This window comes from Staurois parvus, unplaced genomic scaffold (assembly GCF_062004578.1).
Source record: "Staurois parvus isolate SC_StPar_1 unplaced genomic scaffold, SC_StPar_1.0 ptg000398l, whole genome shotgun sequence".
Lineage (NCBI taxonomy): Eukaryota > Metazoa > Chordata > Amphibia > Anura > Ranidae > Staurois > Staurois parvus.
The window spans coordinates 4,360-21,842 of NW_028318194.1; the positions used below are offsets into that span (position 1 = coordinate 4,360).

At 42.8% G+C, this 17,483-nt stretch overlaps 1 protein-coding gene across 4 annotated transcripts in view; it reads right to left on the minus strand.

Annotated features, from left to right (window-relative positions):
- Positions 1–1,141: 1,141 nt before the first annotated feature.
- The window catches only part of LOC149455315 (uncharacterized), an 83,311-nt gene continuing 66,969 nt past the window's right edge, over positions 1,142–17,483 (minus strand). Inside the window, exons 5-8 of one of the 4 annotated variants that reach the window (XR_016314080.1) lie at positions 15,554–16,681; positions 9,982–10,297; positions 9,538–9,682; positions 1,142–3,423 (exon numbers count right to left, since the gene is read on the minus strand). Coding sequence is in view for 2 of the 4 variants with exons in the window: in XM_089686466.1 (XP_089542592.1) it covers positions 10,023–10,297; positions 15,554–16,681 (1,403 nt within the window). In the remaining 2 variants the exon portion in view is untranslated. Of the gene's footprint in view, positions 3,424–9,537; positions 9,686–9,976; positions 10,298–15,553; positions 16,682–17,483 lie in introns of all 4 variants that reach the window. The other 3 variants (XR_016314081.1, XM_089686466.1, XM_089686467.1) reach the window with 3 other exon arrangements.

A 17,483-nucleotide genomic window follows, 5' to 3' on the forward strand; every position in this document is an offset into this window, starting at 1 on the left:
CAACTTTATTGTTTATGTTTTTCACATGATATTTGCTTTGTATTGATCACTTATTGATCCTAGCGCTGCTTTTTGTTTTCTATTTTGATTACCTGGTATCACAGCTTACAGCAGCTGATTATTCCCTTGTATTGGTGTTTTAGCGCGGATCTAATTTTGGTTATTTTTTGATTTTTAAAACTTTGAGACAGTGTGAACAGAAGAAAAGGTGGCAGCTTTGCAGACCTGTGAAATGGATGCTTGATACCAAACACTAACCCTAACTCTGAAAGCAACAGATCTGGTGGAGTGGGTCTTGATAGGGGAGAACCTGGAAATGAGCTGCCTGAGGCACCTAAATATGATGGAAGAGGAAGCAGGATGACCTTTCTTGGGACCTTCAGAGAGGACAGAAAGGGATACAGGTTTTCGGAAGATGGTGAAGCAGCTAAACTAAAACTGCTCTGACCACATCCACGTAATGGAGAGAAATCTTGGCGTACCTTGGGACAGGACACAGGGAAGGGAGGGCAGTACCCTCACTGAGGTGAAAAGAAGACACCATCTTGGGGAACAAGGAGCGTTTGGGTCTCAGGACCACCTTATCTACATGTAGGATAAGAAAAAGTTCTTTACAAGAAAGAGCTGGCAATTGGGAGACACTCCTGATGGAGGTAATGGCCACCAAAAAGGCCACTTTGAAGGACCAAAAATACCAGATTAACATCCCAGGGCAACACTGGAGTTCAGAGTGGGGGATTAACATGAGCCATCCTTGTATAAAGGTCTTGAAAAGAGTTTGAGAAGCCAAAGGTCTAACAGAATAGATAGGGCAGAGACCTGTCCTGTTAGAATGTTCCAAGCCTAGACCAGACTGGAGAAAGGCCAGGATGCGAAGAATATTCCAAGTGCGATGGTAGATCCTACGGGAAGTAGTATTTCCCAGTCTGATGAAGTTGGGTCTGTTAGGAAGAGTAACTTGGGGGTGAATGGGTGTTAAAGTAACTCAGGGGTGTGAACACTGACCAAAGTGAAAAATATGGGGGGAGGGGGGGGGGGAGTCCAGATTAACTCATTACACAACCAGAGGAATTTCAGCAGCTCAGATTTTATTAGAGATAAGGATAGAAAGATAGAAAAGATTTTCCTTCAAGGATGCAGATTGGTGAGATTCGCTTTATTACTGCAGACTCATAATCCAGCTGAATCCGCTACCAATAATAATTACAATAATAATGAGTCCTTCAACCTGAAATACAGCTACAAAATAATAACAGACATTTATAGAACATGTAAGACGTATTCCCCATCTCTTCCCCGACGACGACCAATCAGAAGACAGCTGTAGTCTATGATGGGGGGTCACTTCTTACCAGATCCACAGGGCAGCTGGGGTGGTCCAAGTGATAACAGGGAAGAACAGGTGTACTGGAGGCCTGAGACCCCCCACCTTCTTGTCTTGTTTATACTAATAGATAAGAACATCTTTAAAGTTTAATCACAATCAGAACTAAGGAGCTAAAATACTACCATTCCAAATATTACAAACAAAAGGTGACCAGACACGTGGTGAGTAGGCACAAGGTGAGATGACACAGGGGACCAGACACGTGGTGAGAAGACACAGGGGACCAGACACGTGGTGAGAGGACACAGGGGACCAGACACGTGGTGAGAGGACACGGGACCAGACACGTGGTGAGAGGACACAGGGGACCAGACACATGGTGAGAGGACACAGGGGACCAGACTCGTGGTGAGAGGACACAGGGGACCAGACACGTGGTGAGAGGACACAGGGGACCAGACACGTGGTGAGAGGACACGGGACCAGACACGTGGTGAGAGGACACGGGACCAGACACGTGGTGAGAGGACACAGGGGACCAGACACGTGGTGAGAGGACACAGGGGACCAGACTCGTGGTGAGAGGACACAGGGGACCAGACTCGTGGTGAGAGGACACAGGGGACCAGACTCGTGGTGAGAGGACACAGGGGACCAGACACGTGGTGAGAGGACACAGGGGACCAGACACGTGGTGAGAGGACACAGGGGATCAGACACGTGGTGAGAGGACACAGGGGACCAGACACGTGGTGAGAGGACACGGGACCAGACACGTGGTGAGAGGACACGGGACCAGACACGTGGTGAGAGGACAGGGGACCAGACACGTGGTGAGAGGACAGGGGACCAGACACGTGGTGAGAGGACACGGGGGACCAGACACATGGTTAGAGGACACAGGGGACCAGACACGTGGTGAGAGGACACGGGACCAGACATGTGGTGAGTAGGCACAAGGTGAGATGACACAGGGGACCAGACACGTGGTGAGAGGACACAGGGGACCAGACACGTGCTGAGAGGACACAGGGGACCAGACACATGCTGAGAGGACACAGGGGACCAGACACGTGGTGAGAAGGCACAGGGGACCAGACTCGTGGTGAGAGGACAGGGGACCAGACTCATGGTGAGAGGACACAGGGGACCAGACACGTGAGAGGACACAGGGGACCAGACACATGATGAGAGGACACAGGACCAGACATGTGGTGAGCAGGCACAAGGTGAGATGACACAGGGGACCAGACACGTGGTGAGAGGACACAGGGGACCAGACGCATGGTGAGCAGGCACAAGGCGAGAGGACACAGGACCAGACACGTGGTGAGAGGACACAGGGGACCAGACACATGGTGAGCAGGCACAAGGTGAGAGGACACGGGACCAGACACGTGGTGAGAGGACACAGGGGACCAGACACGTGGTGAGAGGACACAGGGGACCAGACACGTGGTGAGCAGGCACAAGGTGAGAGGACACAGGTGACCAGACACATGGTGAGCAGACACAAGGTGAGAGGACACAGGTGACCAGACACATGGTGAGCAGAGAGAAATGGTGAGGAGATGTGGTGACCAGACACATGGTGAGCAGAGAGAAATGGTGAGGAGATGTGGTGACCAGACACATGGTGATGAGACACAAGGTGACCTGACTCTGAATTCACACATTCTCTGTAGACTTGGATTACTTGATTTCATACATAAAGTGTTGATGAACAGGATGGAGGGGAGGAAGGCTTCATCTCGGCATAGAGTGGTGGGTTTGTCTTCCTCTGCCATGTAGTCTTCATGCTCTCCTGACCTTCTAATGATGAAGACTTTCTCCCCATATTTACTATTCTAGACTGTAATCCTGAATATTGTAATTTTGAGCTTTTTCTTCAAGATAATTTCTGGATCATTGTGGCCTTCTTTGCGATCTGAGTCATCTTTCAGGACTTTCTGAGACAATCTGTCCTCTGGAATAGCATTGTGTGGCGAGAATAGTTCTTTGGTGAAACGTCGGTGTTCCTTGGTTGGGATGAAGATTGTATGTGTATGAACACAGGCGTGTGGAGAATAAACCGTGCGGAGATTTCTCTTCAAAACCTGAGAAAAGAAAGAGGTATCATCATCCTCATCTCAACTGAGACCATCATTTCCACCTAGATGCCTTTCCTGGGAGTGTACTGAGTGCAGCAGATGGAAGGGATAGATGTCAGCAGGTCAGTATTATTAAATGATTGGAATTTGGAAATCAGGGAGTTGGAGTTCTCCCCCCAGGAGGGGGTCATGAAATATACTCATATAATGCCTGTAGAGTATTTTACTTTGTGAGATGTTTCTTTACAGAACAGAAATACTACACTTTATTCAGAAATACTACACTTTATGAGCAGAAATACTACACTTTATGAGCAGAAATACTACACTTTATGCAGAAATACTACACTTTATGAGCAGAAATACTACACTTTATGAGCAGAAATACTACACTTTATGAGCAGAAATACTACACTTTATGAGCAGAAATACTACACTTTATGAGCAGAAATACTACACTTTATGAGCAGAAATACTACACTTTATGCAGAAATACTACACTTTATGCAGAAATACTACACTTTATGCAGAAATACTACACTTTATGCAGAAATACTACACTTTATGAGCAGAAATACTACACTTTATGCAGAAATACTACACTTTATGTAGAAATACTACACTTTATGAGCAGAAATACTACACTTTATGCAGAAATACTACACTTTATGTAGAAATACTACACTTTATGCAGAAATACTACACTTTATGAGCAGAAATACTACACTTTATGCAGAAATACTACACTTTATGAGCAGAAATACTACACTTTATGCAGAAATACTACACTTTATGCAGAAATACTACACTTTATGAGCAGAAATACTACACTTTATGCAGAAATACTACACTTTATGAGCAGAAATACTACACTTTATGCAGAAATACTACACTTTATGCAGAAATACTACACTTTATGAGCAGAAATACTACACTTTATGAGCAGAAATACTACACTTTATGAGCAGAAATACTACACTTTATGCAGAAATACTACACTTTATGCAGAAATACTACACTTTATGAGCAGAAATACTACACTTTATGCAGAAATACTACACTTTATGAGCAGAAATACTACACTTTATGCAGAAATACTACACTTTATGCAGAAATACTACACTTTATGAGCAGAAATACTACACTTTATGCAGAAATACTACACTTTATGAGCAGAAATACTACACTTTATGAGCAGAAATACTACACTTTATGCAGAAATACTACACTTTATGCAGAAATACTACACTTTATGAGCAGAAATACTACACTTTATGAGCAGAAATACTACACTTTATGAGCAGAAATACTACACTTTATGAGCAGAAATACTACACTTTATGCAGAAATACTACACTTTATGCAGAAATACTACACTTTATGCAGAAATACTACACTTTATGAGCAGAAATACTACACTTTATGAGCAGAAATACTACACTTTATGAGCAGAAATACTACACTTTATGAGCAGAAATACTACACTTTATGCAGAAATACTACACTTTATGCAGAAATACTACACTTTATGAGCAGAAATACTACACTTTATGAGCAGAAATACTACACTTTATGCAGAAATACTACACTTTATGCAGAAATACTACACTTTATGAGCAGAAATACTACACTTTATGCAGAAATACTACACTTTATGAGCAGAAATACTACACTTTATGCAGAAATACTACACTTTATGCAGAAATACTACACTTTATGAGCAGAAATACTACACTTTATGCAGAAATACTACACTTTATGAGCAGAAATACTACACTTTATGCAGAAATACTACACTTTATGAGCAGAAATACTACACTTTATGAGCAGAAATACTACACTTTATGAGCAGAAATACTACACTTTATGCAGAAATACTACACTTTATGCAGAAATACTACACTTTATGCAGAAATACTACACTTTATGAGCAGAAATACTACACTTTATGCAGAAATACTACACTTTATGAGCAGAAATACTACACTTTATGAGCAGAAATACTACACTTTATGCAGAAATACTACACTTTATGCAGAAATACTACACTTTATGAGCAGAAATACTACACTTTATGAGCAGAAATACTACACTTTATGAGCAGAAATACTACACTTTATGCAGAAATACTACACTTTATGCAGAAATACTACACTTTATGAGCAGAAATACTACACTTTATGAGCAGAAATACTACACTTTATGCAGAAATACTACACTTTATGTAGAAATACTACACTTTATGAGCAGAAATACTACACTTTATGCAGAAATACTACACTTTATGTAGAAATACTACACTTTATGCAGAAATACTACACTTTATGCAGAAATACTACACTTTATGAGCAGAAATACTACACTTTATGCAGAAATACTACACTTTATGAGCAGAAATACTACACTTTATGCAGAAATACTACACTTTATGCAGAAATACTACACTTTATGAGCAGAAATACTACACTTTATGCAGAAATACTACACTTTATGAGCAGAAATACTACACTTTATGCAGAAATACTACACTTTATGCAGAAATACTACACTTTATGAGCAGAAATACTACACTTTATGAGCAGAAATACTACACTTTATGCAGAAATACTACACTTTATGAGCAGAAATACTACACTTTATGCAGAAATACTACACTTTATGAGCAGAAATACTACACTTTATGAGCAGAAATACTACACTTTATGCAGAAATACTACACTTTATGCAGAAATACTACACTTTATGAGCAGAAATACTACACTTTATGCAGAAATACTACACTTTATGAGCAGAAATACTACACTTTATGCAGAAATACTACACTTTATGAGCAGAAATACTACACTTTATGCAGAAATACTACACTTTATGAGCAGAAATACTACACTTTATGAGCAGAAATACTACACTTTATGCAGAAATACTACACTTTATGAGCAGAAATACTACACTTTATGAGCAGAAATACTACACTTTATGAGCAGAAATACTACACTTTATGCAGAAATACTACACTTTATGCAGAAATACTACACTTTATGCAGAAATACTACACTTTATGCAGAAATACTACACTTTATGAGCAGAAATACTACACTTTATGAGCAGAAATACTACACTTTATGCAGAAATACTACACTTTATGCAGAAATACTACACTTTATGAGCAGAAATACTACACTTTATGCAGAAATACTACACTTTATGAGCAGAAATACTACACTTTATGCAGAAATACTACACTTTATGCAGAAATACTACACTTTATGAGCAGAAATACTACACTTTATGCAGAAATACTACACTTTATGAGCAGAAATACTACACTTTATGCAGAAATACTACACTTTATGAGCAGAAATACTACACTTTATGAGCAGAAATACTACACTTTATGAGCAGAAATACTACACTTTATGCAGAAATACTACACTTTATGCAGAAATACTACACTTTATGCAGAAATACTACACTTTATGAGCAGAAATACTACACTTTATGCAGAAATACTACACTTTATGAGCAGAAATACTACACTTTATGAGCAGAAATACTACACTTTATGCAGAAATACTACACTTTATGCAGAAATACTACACTTTATGAGCAGAAATACTACACTTTATGAGCAGAAATACTACACTTTATGAGCAGAAATACTACACTTTATGCAGAAATACTACACTTTATGCAGAAATACTACACTTTATGCAGAAATACTACACTTTATGCAGAAATACTACACTTTATGAGCAGAAATACTACACTTTATGAGCAGAAATACTACACTTTATGCAGAAATACTACACTTTATGCAGAAATACTACACTTTATGAGCAGAAATACTACACTTTATGCAGAAATACTACACTTTATGAGCAGAAATACTACACTTTATGCAGAAATACTACACTTTATGCAGAAATACTACACTTTATGAGCAGAAATACTACACTTTATGAGCAGAAATACTACACTTTATGAGCAGAAATACTACACTTTATGCAGAAATACTACACTTTATGCAGAAATACTACACTTTATGAGCAGAAATACTACACTTTATGCAGAAATACTACACTTTATGAGCAGAAATACTACACTTTATGCAGAAATACTACACTTTATGCAGAAATACTACACTTTATGAGCAGAAATACTACACTTTATGAGCAGAAATACTACACTTTATGAGCAGAAATACTACACTTTATGAGCAGAAATACTACACTTTATGAGCAGAAATACTACACTTTATGCAGAAATACTACACTTTATGCAGAAATACTACACTTTATGCAGAAATACTACACTTTATGCAGAAATACTACACTTTATGAGCAGAAATACTACACTTTATGCAGAAATACTACACTTTATGCAGAAATACTACACTTTATGAGCAGAAATACTACACTTTATGCAGAAATACTACACTTTATGAGCAGAAATACTACACTTTATGCAGAAATACTACACTTTATGCAGAAATACTACACTTTATGAGCAGAAATACTACACTTTATGAGCAGAAATACTACACTTTATGAGCAGAAATACTACACTTTATGCAGAAATACTACACTTTATGAGCAGAAATACTACACTTTATGCAGAAATACTACACTTTATGCAGAAATACTACACTTTATGAGCAGAAATACTACACTTTATGCAGAAATACTACACTTTATGAGCAGAAATACTACACTTTATGCAGAAATACTACACTTTATGCAGAAATACTACACTTTATGAGCAGAAATACTACACTTTATGAGCAGAAATACTACACTTTATGAGCAGAAATACTACACTTTATGCAGAAATACTACACTTTATGAGCAGAAATACTACACTTTATGAGCAGAAATACTACACTTTATGAGCAGAAATACTACACTTTATGCAGAAATACTACACTTTATGAGCAGAAATACTACACTTTATGAGCAGAAATACTACACTTTATGAACAGAAATACTACACTTTATGAGCAGAAATACTACACTTTATGAGCAGAAATACTACACTTTATGAGCAGAAATACTACACTTTATGCAGAAATACTACACTTTATGCAGAAATACTACACTTTATGCAGAAATACTACACTTTATGAGCAGAAATACTACACTTTATGCAGATATACTACACTTTATGCAGAAATACTACACTTTATGAGCAGAAATACTACACTTTATGAGCAGAAATACTACACTTTATGCAGAAATACTACACTTTATGAGCAGAAATACTACACTTTATGCAGAAATACTACACTTTATGCAGAAATACTACACTTTATGAGCAGAAATACTACACTTTATGCAGAAATACTACACTTTATGAGCAGAAATACTACACTTTATGAGTAGAAATACTACACTTTATGAGCAGAAATACTACACTTTATGAGCAGAAATACTACACTTTATGAGCAGAAATACTACACTTTATGAGCAGAAATACTACACTTTATGCAGAAATACTACACTTTATGCAGAAATACTACACTTTATGAGCAGAAATACTACACTTTATGAGCAGAAATACTACACTTTATGAGCAGAAATACTACACTTTATGAGCAGAAATACTACACTTTATGAGCAGAAATACTACACTTTATGCAGAAATACTACACTTTATGAGCAGAAATACTACACTTTATGCAGAAATACTACACTTTATGAGCAGAAATACTACACTTTATGAGCAGAAATACTACACTTTATGAACAGAAATACTACACTTTATGCAGAAATACTGTAAATTCCCCTTCAATGATTACTACTACTGCAATTCTAGAATGATTTCTGGTTCAGGAATATGGGGGTGGGGTGGGCATTAGATGTATACAAACTGTACAGACGTATATAATGGGTGATATGAGCACATTTCTGGTGAATATACTGGCATTGGAAGGTGTTTATCAGGGGGTTCTAGTATGCGCCATCTGTCCGCCATCTTCCTTGTCCCCAGTCTATCAGCATCTCTCTAGTTCATTCCTACCATCTAGCAGAATACAGATTTGGGTTGGATGCTCAGATATTAGTCCTTGGATATGATGAGATGCTTCTGGGGTTCAGTAATTAGAAAAGAAAAGACAAGACTTACTTCAACCATTTTGGCCAGAAATATGAAGCAATGTTGGAGAAGAGATCTTGGGGTACCGTGGCCGGTCGGACAGTGAAGAGGATGGTACGAATGGTGGTGATCTGTCTCACTGGGGTAGAGGTGGAATGTTTTTGCTTTGTTTCATCTGCTAGGCATGCAAAGTACATAGAACTGTTAGTATTGTCAGTCATTAGGAAAGCATTGATACACAAACGGTTACAAGGTCTTAGTCATAGACAGGCATGTATGAACATAGGTAGAGGTATGCAGGATGTTTGGTGTAACATGCTGTGTAATCATCTGAACCCCGCACATGCACCATTCCCATGTCAATTCACATACAGGAGAGGACATGTCATTAGTAATGGTGGAGATGCCCACAGACATTAAAGTGAACTGAGGAAGAAACGGTCCAGCTGGCCAGACATGGTGGCCTTACCTCACCTTGTACCGTGGCGGAGGGGCTTCTCACCCACTTTGTCTCTTTAGCTCTTTGGCTTTGTTAGATTCTCCTCCATATTTTTGGATGGCAGGTACAGGCTGTATACCCCTCTCTTGTATCCGAAGAGTTTGCAAGGCTTTTTGGTAATTGCCTTGTAGGATGACCAGTCTTTGTGGTGTTGGTCTCCCCCAGGTGATGCAATATTGTTGTTATAGAGAGGAAACGTGGATGGTGGCTTGAGACAAGGGTAAGGACAGAGAGGTCTATGGGCCTGGCCAAAGCCTGGGCTGTAGACATGATTACCGAAATATGAGCGTTCTAGATAGAAGAAATGAAGGAAACCAACATAAAAATCCCGACCATAAATAAAAGAAAGATTCATATTCAAGAAAAACGATATCAAAAGCAGAACTTTTCTAGAATATAGATTACATTTGTTATAATGTAGGAAGAGAGTGATGGATGGATGGATAGAGGGATGGGATGGAATCTACAGACTGATGAATGGATGAGAAGATAGAGGAAGGGATAGAGGAAGGGATAAATGGTTAGAAGGATGGAATGGGATCTACAGACTGATGAATGGATGAGAAGATAGAGGAAAGGATAAATGGTTAGAAGGATGGAATGGGATCTACAGACTGATGAATGGATGAGAAGATAGAGGAAGGGATGAATGTTTAGAAGGATAGGACAGAATCTACAGACTGATGAATGGATGAGAAGATAGAGGAAGGGATGAATGTTTAGAAGGATGGGACAGGATCTACAGACTGATGAATGGATGAGAAGATAGAGGAAGGGATGAATGTTTAGAAGGATGGGACAGGATCTACAGACTGATGAATGGATGAGAAGATAGAGGAAGGGATGAATGTTTAGAAGGATGGGACAGGATCTACAGACTGATGAATGGATGAGAAGATAGAGGAAGGGATGAATGTTTAGAAGGATGGGACAGGATCTACAGACTGATGAATGGATGAGAAGATAGAGGAAGGGATGAATGAAGGATGGGACAGGATCTACAGACTGATGAATGGATGAGAAGATAGAGGAAGGGATAAATGGTTAGAAGGATGGAATGGGATCTACAGACTGATGATTGAATGAAAAGATCAACAGTGGAAGGGAGGAATGGATGAAGAGATGGGTAAAGGGACAGGACAGGATCCAAAGATGGATGGATGGTTAGAGGATTGGGACAGGATCTCCAGGCTGATGGAGGAATGAAAAGATCAGTAGAGGAAGAAGTGGATAAATGGATGGATGTAGGGATGGGACAGGACCTACAGACTACAAGATGGATGGAGTAACAGTTGGGATGAGGAATGGATGGATGGTTGTAGGGATGGGACAGGACCTACAGACTACAAGATGGATGGAGTAACAGTTGGGATGAGGAATGGATGGATGGTTGTAGGGATGGGACAGGACCTACAGACTAACAGATGGATGGAGTAACAGTTGGGATGAGGAATGGATGGATGGTTGTAGGGATGGGACAGGACCTACAGACTAACAGATGGATGGAGTAACAGTTGGGATGAGGAATGGATGGATGGGTTTTGGGATGGGACAGGACCTACAGACTAACAGATGGATGGAGTAACAGTTGGGATGAGGAATGGATGGATGGTTGTAGGGATGGGACAGGACCTACAGACTAACAGATGGATGGAGTAACAGTTGGGATGAGGAATGGATGGATGGTTGTTGGGATGGGACAGGACCTACAGACTAACAGATGGATGGAGTAACAGTTGGGATGAGGAATGGATGGATGGTTGTAATGTTGGATTCATAGAGGGATGGAGCAGTTGATTCTCTGGGGGTTGGAGAGAGAGGGGAAGAAGGAATGTGTGGATTATTTAGTACATGGATGGTGGATGTACAATTGATACATATATTTCTGGGGGGAGGAATGGACAGATGGTTGTATGGATCCATGAATAGATTGAAGGTAATAGCAATGAGAGAGATTAGAGAGATAGACAGATGATAGATGATAGATGATAGATTATTATTATTATTATAGAGGATTTATATGGCGGCAGAAGGTTTGCTCAGCGCTGTACATTATAGTGGGGACAGAACATGAGACAAGACAGTAACAATACAATACACGAGGGGTGCGAGGGTCCTGATCCTTGGAGCTTACAATCTAGGAGGGGGGGATAGTGGTACAGGAGGAAGTGGCTGTGGGGGATGGAGTGGTAGGAGGAGTGGAGGAGGTCGGCTGTTAGGTGAGGGTGGGGTAGGCTTCCCTGAAGAGATGGGTTTTTAGGGAGCGCCTGAAGGTGAGGAGGGAAGGTGACAGTCTGATGGATTGGGGTAGGGAGTTCCAGAGGATGGGGGAAGTCCTGGAGAAGTCCTGCAGTCGGGCGTGGGAGGAGGAGACCAGGGAGCTGGAGAGTAGGAGGTCCTGTGAGGAGTGAAGGGCACGGGTGGGGTGGTATTTGGGTATCAGGTCAGTTATGTAGTTTGGGGCGGCGTTGTGAATGGCTTTGTAGGTCAGAGTTAGTAGTTTGAATTTGATGCGTTGGGCAATCGGGAGCCAGTGGAGGGAATGACAGAGGTGGGTGGAGGACACTGAATGGAGGTCAGTGGAGGGAATGACAGAGGGGGGTGGAGGACACTGAGTGGAGGCCAGTGGAGGGATTGGCAGAGAGGGGTGGAGGACACTGAATGGAGGTCAGTGGAGGGAATGACAGAGGGGGGTGGAGGACACTGAGTGGAGGCCAGTGGAGGGATTGGCAGAGAGGGGTGGAGGACACTGAATGGAGGCCAGTGGAGGGATTGACAGAGGGGGGTGGAGGACACTGAATGGAGGCCAGTGGAGGGATTGGCAGAGGGGGGTGGAGGACACTGAATGGAGGCCAGTGGAGGGATTGGCAGAGGGGGGTGGAGGACACTGAATGGAGGCCAGTGGAGGAATTGGCAGAGGGGGGTGGAGGACACTGAGTGGAGGCCAGTGTAGGGATTGGCAGAGGGGGGAGGCAGATACGGAGCGGTTGGTGAGGTGGATGAGTCTGGCCGCTGAGTTCAGGATAGACTGAAGCGGGGATAGTCTGTGATGAGGGAGGCCGGTGAGGAGGGAGTTGCAGTAGTCTAGGCGTGAGATGATGAGGGAGTGTACGAGTTGTTTAGTAGTGTCTGGGGTGAGGAACGTACGTATCTTGGAGATGTTGCGGAGGTGGAGCCTGCATGAGTTTGCCAACGATTAGACATGGGGTAGGAAGGACAGGTTTGAGTCCAGAGTGACACCCAGGACTTTGGCTTGTGGGGTGGGAGTGATGGTGGCATTGTTACTAGTGATGGAGAGGATGGGGGGGGGCGCGGGCTGGGGGGAAGACCAGGAGCTCGGTTTTCGAAAGGTTTAATTTGAGGAAATGGAGCGACATCCAGTCTGATATGTTGTTCAGGAGGTGGGCAATGTGGGCGGAGAGAGAGAGGGTGAGGTGAGGGGCGGAGAGGTAAATTTGCATGTTGTCCGCATAGAGGTGGTAGTTGAAGCTGTGGGAGTGTATTAGTTGGCCGAGGGAGGAGGTGTAGATGGAGAAGAGAAGGGGACCGAGGACAGAGCCTTGGGGGACCCCGACAGAGAGGGGGAGGTGGCAGTGTTATAGGTGACGCTGAAGGAACGCTGTGATAGGTAAGAGGAGAACCAGGAGAGGGCGGAGTCTCTGATGTCGAGGGAGTGTAGTTTAGTAAGGAGGGGGGGGGGTGGACTGTGTGGAAGGCCGCAGAGAGGTCAAGGAGTAGGAGCACTGAATAGTGGCCATTAGCTTTGGCGGTTAGCAGGTCGTTGGAGAGTTTAAGTAGGGCAGTTTCGGTGGAGTGTAGGGCAGTTTCGGTGGAGTGTAGGGCAGTTTCGGTGGAGTGTAGGGCAGTTTCGGTGGAGTGTAGGGTGGGTTCGGTGGAGTGTAGGGCGGGTTCGGTGGAGTGTAGGGGACGGAAGCCAGACTGTAAGGGATCGAGGAGCTTGTTATCAGTGAGGTGGGTGCTTAGGTGATTGTAGGCCAGGCGCTCAAGGAGCTTGGAAGTGAATGGTAGCAGGGAGATGGGTCTGAGGTTGTTCAGGTCAGTGGGGTCAAGGAAGAATTTTTTGAGTATGGGGGTGATGTGCTCGTGCTTTCGGGGGGAGGGGAAGGTGCCGGTGGAGGGAGAGATTGAAGATGTGGGTGAGGGAGCGAAGGATGGGGGGGGGGTGACTGGAGGAGCTGTGAGGGGATAGGGTCCAGGGGGCAGGTGGTGAGGCGGGCTTCAGTGAAGACCTTAGAGACCTCCTCAGGAGTAGCTGGGCTGAGGGAGTAGAGCGTTGGGGAGGTGATAGTGTGCGGGGCGTTAGGCATAGTGGGGGGTATGAGGTCGGAGGAGGAGAGGGTTGAGGGGTTGAGGGAGGGAGGGGGGCTGGGTGGAGAGGTAGATTGTGAGTTGACAATGTCCTTTACGGATTGCGTCAATCTTGTTTTGGAAATGATTGGCAATCTCGTGGGCGGTGAGTGAGGTGCTGAGTGGAGGTGGGGGGGGGGGAGAGCAGGGATTTGAAAGTGGAGAAGAGCCGGCGAGGACAGGTGGAGAGGGTGTTGATGAGGGTCAGGAAGTAGGCTTGTTTGGTGGCGTGGAGGGAGGAGGTGTAGGTGAGGAAGGCTGCTTTGTAGAGGGAGAACGCAAGAGGCGATCTGGTTTTGCGCCATAAGCGCTCCAGTGCGCGACTGCATCGTTTGAGACTTTTTGTGTGGTCGTCTTGCCAGGGTTGAAGCGGTCGGGGTCTAATGCTACGTGTGGTTAGGGGTGCCAGGGAGTCGAGGGCAGCTGACAGCGAGTCGTTGTACGCAGTAGTGGCCAGGTCAGAGCAGGACAGAGGGAGGATGCTGTCATACAGACGGTCAGCTGCCGGGTGGAGATGGGTCGGGTATGGTATTATTAGAAGTATGAGTGGGCTTTCTAAATGATCTCAATCAATGGAGTATATAGATAATGGATGTACATCAGAATGGATCTGTAGATTGATTGATGGAAGCAGATAGGTAGATGAACTGGTAATATTTGAGGTATAAGAAGACTTTGTAGATGACCATATGGATAATGGATGGATATATAGATGATGGATGTAGATCAGAATAGATGGATAATGGATGGATATATGGATGATGGATAATGGATGGATATATGGATGATGGATGTAGATCAGAATAGATCTGTAGATGGTTGGAAGCATGGGTGACTTGTATGGTATTCGTAGAGATACGAGGTGACTTTCTAGGTAATCACAATCAATGGAGTATATGGATGATAGATACACATCAGGATGGATTGGTAGATTGATGGAAGCAGATTGGTAGATGAGGTACGGCAGTATTAGAAGACTTCCTTTATGATCCCAACCAATAAAGTATATAGATGGTGGATGTAGATCAGAATGGATCTGTAGATGGATGGATAAATTGGTAGATAAGATTGGAGACATGAAAGAACTTTCTAGATGATCACAATCTGCTGGTGCTGAAGTGAATTTGATAAGAGAAACCATTTAAGCTTCCTCACCAACTCCAATCATTTTCCTCTTACCTGAAAATCCGGATTTGAAACCCCATTTCACACCTTTAGAGAAGAACTTTGGTTTGAGCAGATCCTTTTTAGGAAAAAAAGAAACGTTTGCCTTTTGTTTGCTCTTTTCTTTCTCCTTCTTTAGTTTTTGGGCTGTTCTTGGATCAGAATATGGATTCTTTTGGTCTTTCTGGCCCTTGTTTAGATCTTTAGATGGTGGCATTAACAGTTGAAGAGGTTTTGGTGTTGCTTGGACCGGGCTGTCCTTCGGGTGATCCTTGTCCACTAATACAGAGACATCTTCATCCAACACTTTCTTAGAAGATGATGATACAGTGCCAATTGTAGCCATAGTTGGTACATCACCTGTGTTTAGCCCATCTTTTGAAAACGTTTGATCACTTATGGTTTTAGAAGGCGAAGGTGACCCCAATGAGATGGACGGACGCTCTGGAGTAGGTGGGACAATGCTAATACTTTCCAAAATCTTATCTGTCTTTGTGGAAACTGTATTATCACCAGAACTCCTTGTAGTGGTGAGGGAAGAATCTGTGTAGCTTTGCCTTCCAGATTCCTCGGGTATCCTGTCATCCTTCTGTTTCTCGGTAGGTGGAGTATTGGCATTTGAATGGCGTGCACCTTGATCCAAGCTGGTATGCTCTATAGCTGTGGCAGGCAATATGGATCTATCATCATCAGTTGTGCCAAGAGCTATCTGTGGACTTGAATCTTCAGGTGTCTGTGGGTAGTCAATGGAGGAATCCTCTGGACCGGATGGAGTTAAGTCCAGTATCTGATCGGATGTTGTGGTTGATGATCTTGTGGTTGGTATGGTGGATGATAATGTTGTGGTTGGTACAGGTGGTGGTGTTGGGTCAGACTCAGACTTTGCTGTCGTAATGTCTGCTTCCAATACTGTTTTGTCTGAAGAAGATTCTAGTTGTTTCCCTGATATCAGCTGTGACGTTGTGTCTGGTCCCAATTCAGATGTTGTATCTGGTGCCATGGGTACCGTATCTGGAGAAATTGTTACTGTATACGGTGCCATCATTATTGTATATAGAGCCAGCTCAGGTACGCTCTCAGGGGCCGGCTCAGAGCTCGTGTCTGGCAAATCTGTGCTGCTTTCCCATGGCTCTTTGTCTAAATCTGATTGTAAATAGAAAGATCTCCCGTTACAGGCAATAGATCAGCAGATGTGACACAATCATACATGACGTGGATATAAACATGTCCCGTGGGTCTCATAGATCTCTGATCAGGCAGGACGTCTCCATGTCACACATTCCAAGAATAACAAAATATGTTTGTCTCAAAGAGAAAATCCACTTTTGTGGGAAAATATGAATCTGGAATAAACATTTGTTACAAGTTGTGTTGTAATTATTGTTAATATCATTTCCCCTTCCTGCAGCTGCTGCAATATGGTAACCTGGAGATGTCCTGCACACAGACCGCACCCACAAATGTCATTTCCTGCTCTGTGATTGGCTCACTGACTCCCAGAAGTCTGCAGTCACATTTTAGGAATCCCCAGTTATAGAGATTTCACTTTTGGTAAGATACTTCCCAAGGGTTCAATACTTCTAAAGGGATGAACACTGAGAGTGCACCAGGTGATTATAATGAACCAGATCCCCCCTCCCCCCAGATCAGATCAGCCTGCACAGGACACGGGGAAACAAACAGCTATTTCTTCAGAGCAACAAAAGGTAGAAATCTGCTACACAGTTTGTTAATATCTCTGGGATTTACATTGATCACCCAGAGGGGAGTTTGGTTTTCTCAACAAAAGCGGAGTCAGTCTTTAAGTTCACTTTGAGATCTCAGTGACCCGGGTCATTCAACCAGGAGGAAGGATCTTGGTGACATGGGTCATTCTACTAGGAGGAAGCATTTCCCTGACCCGGGTCATTCTACCAGGAGGAAGGATCTTGGTGACCCGGGTCAT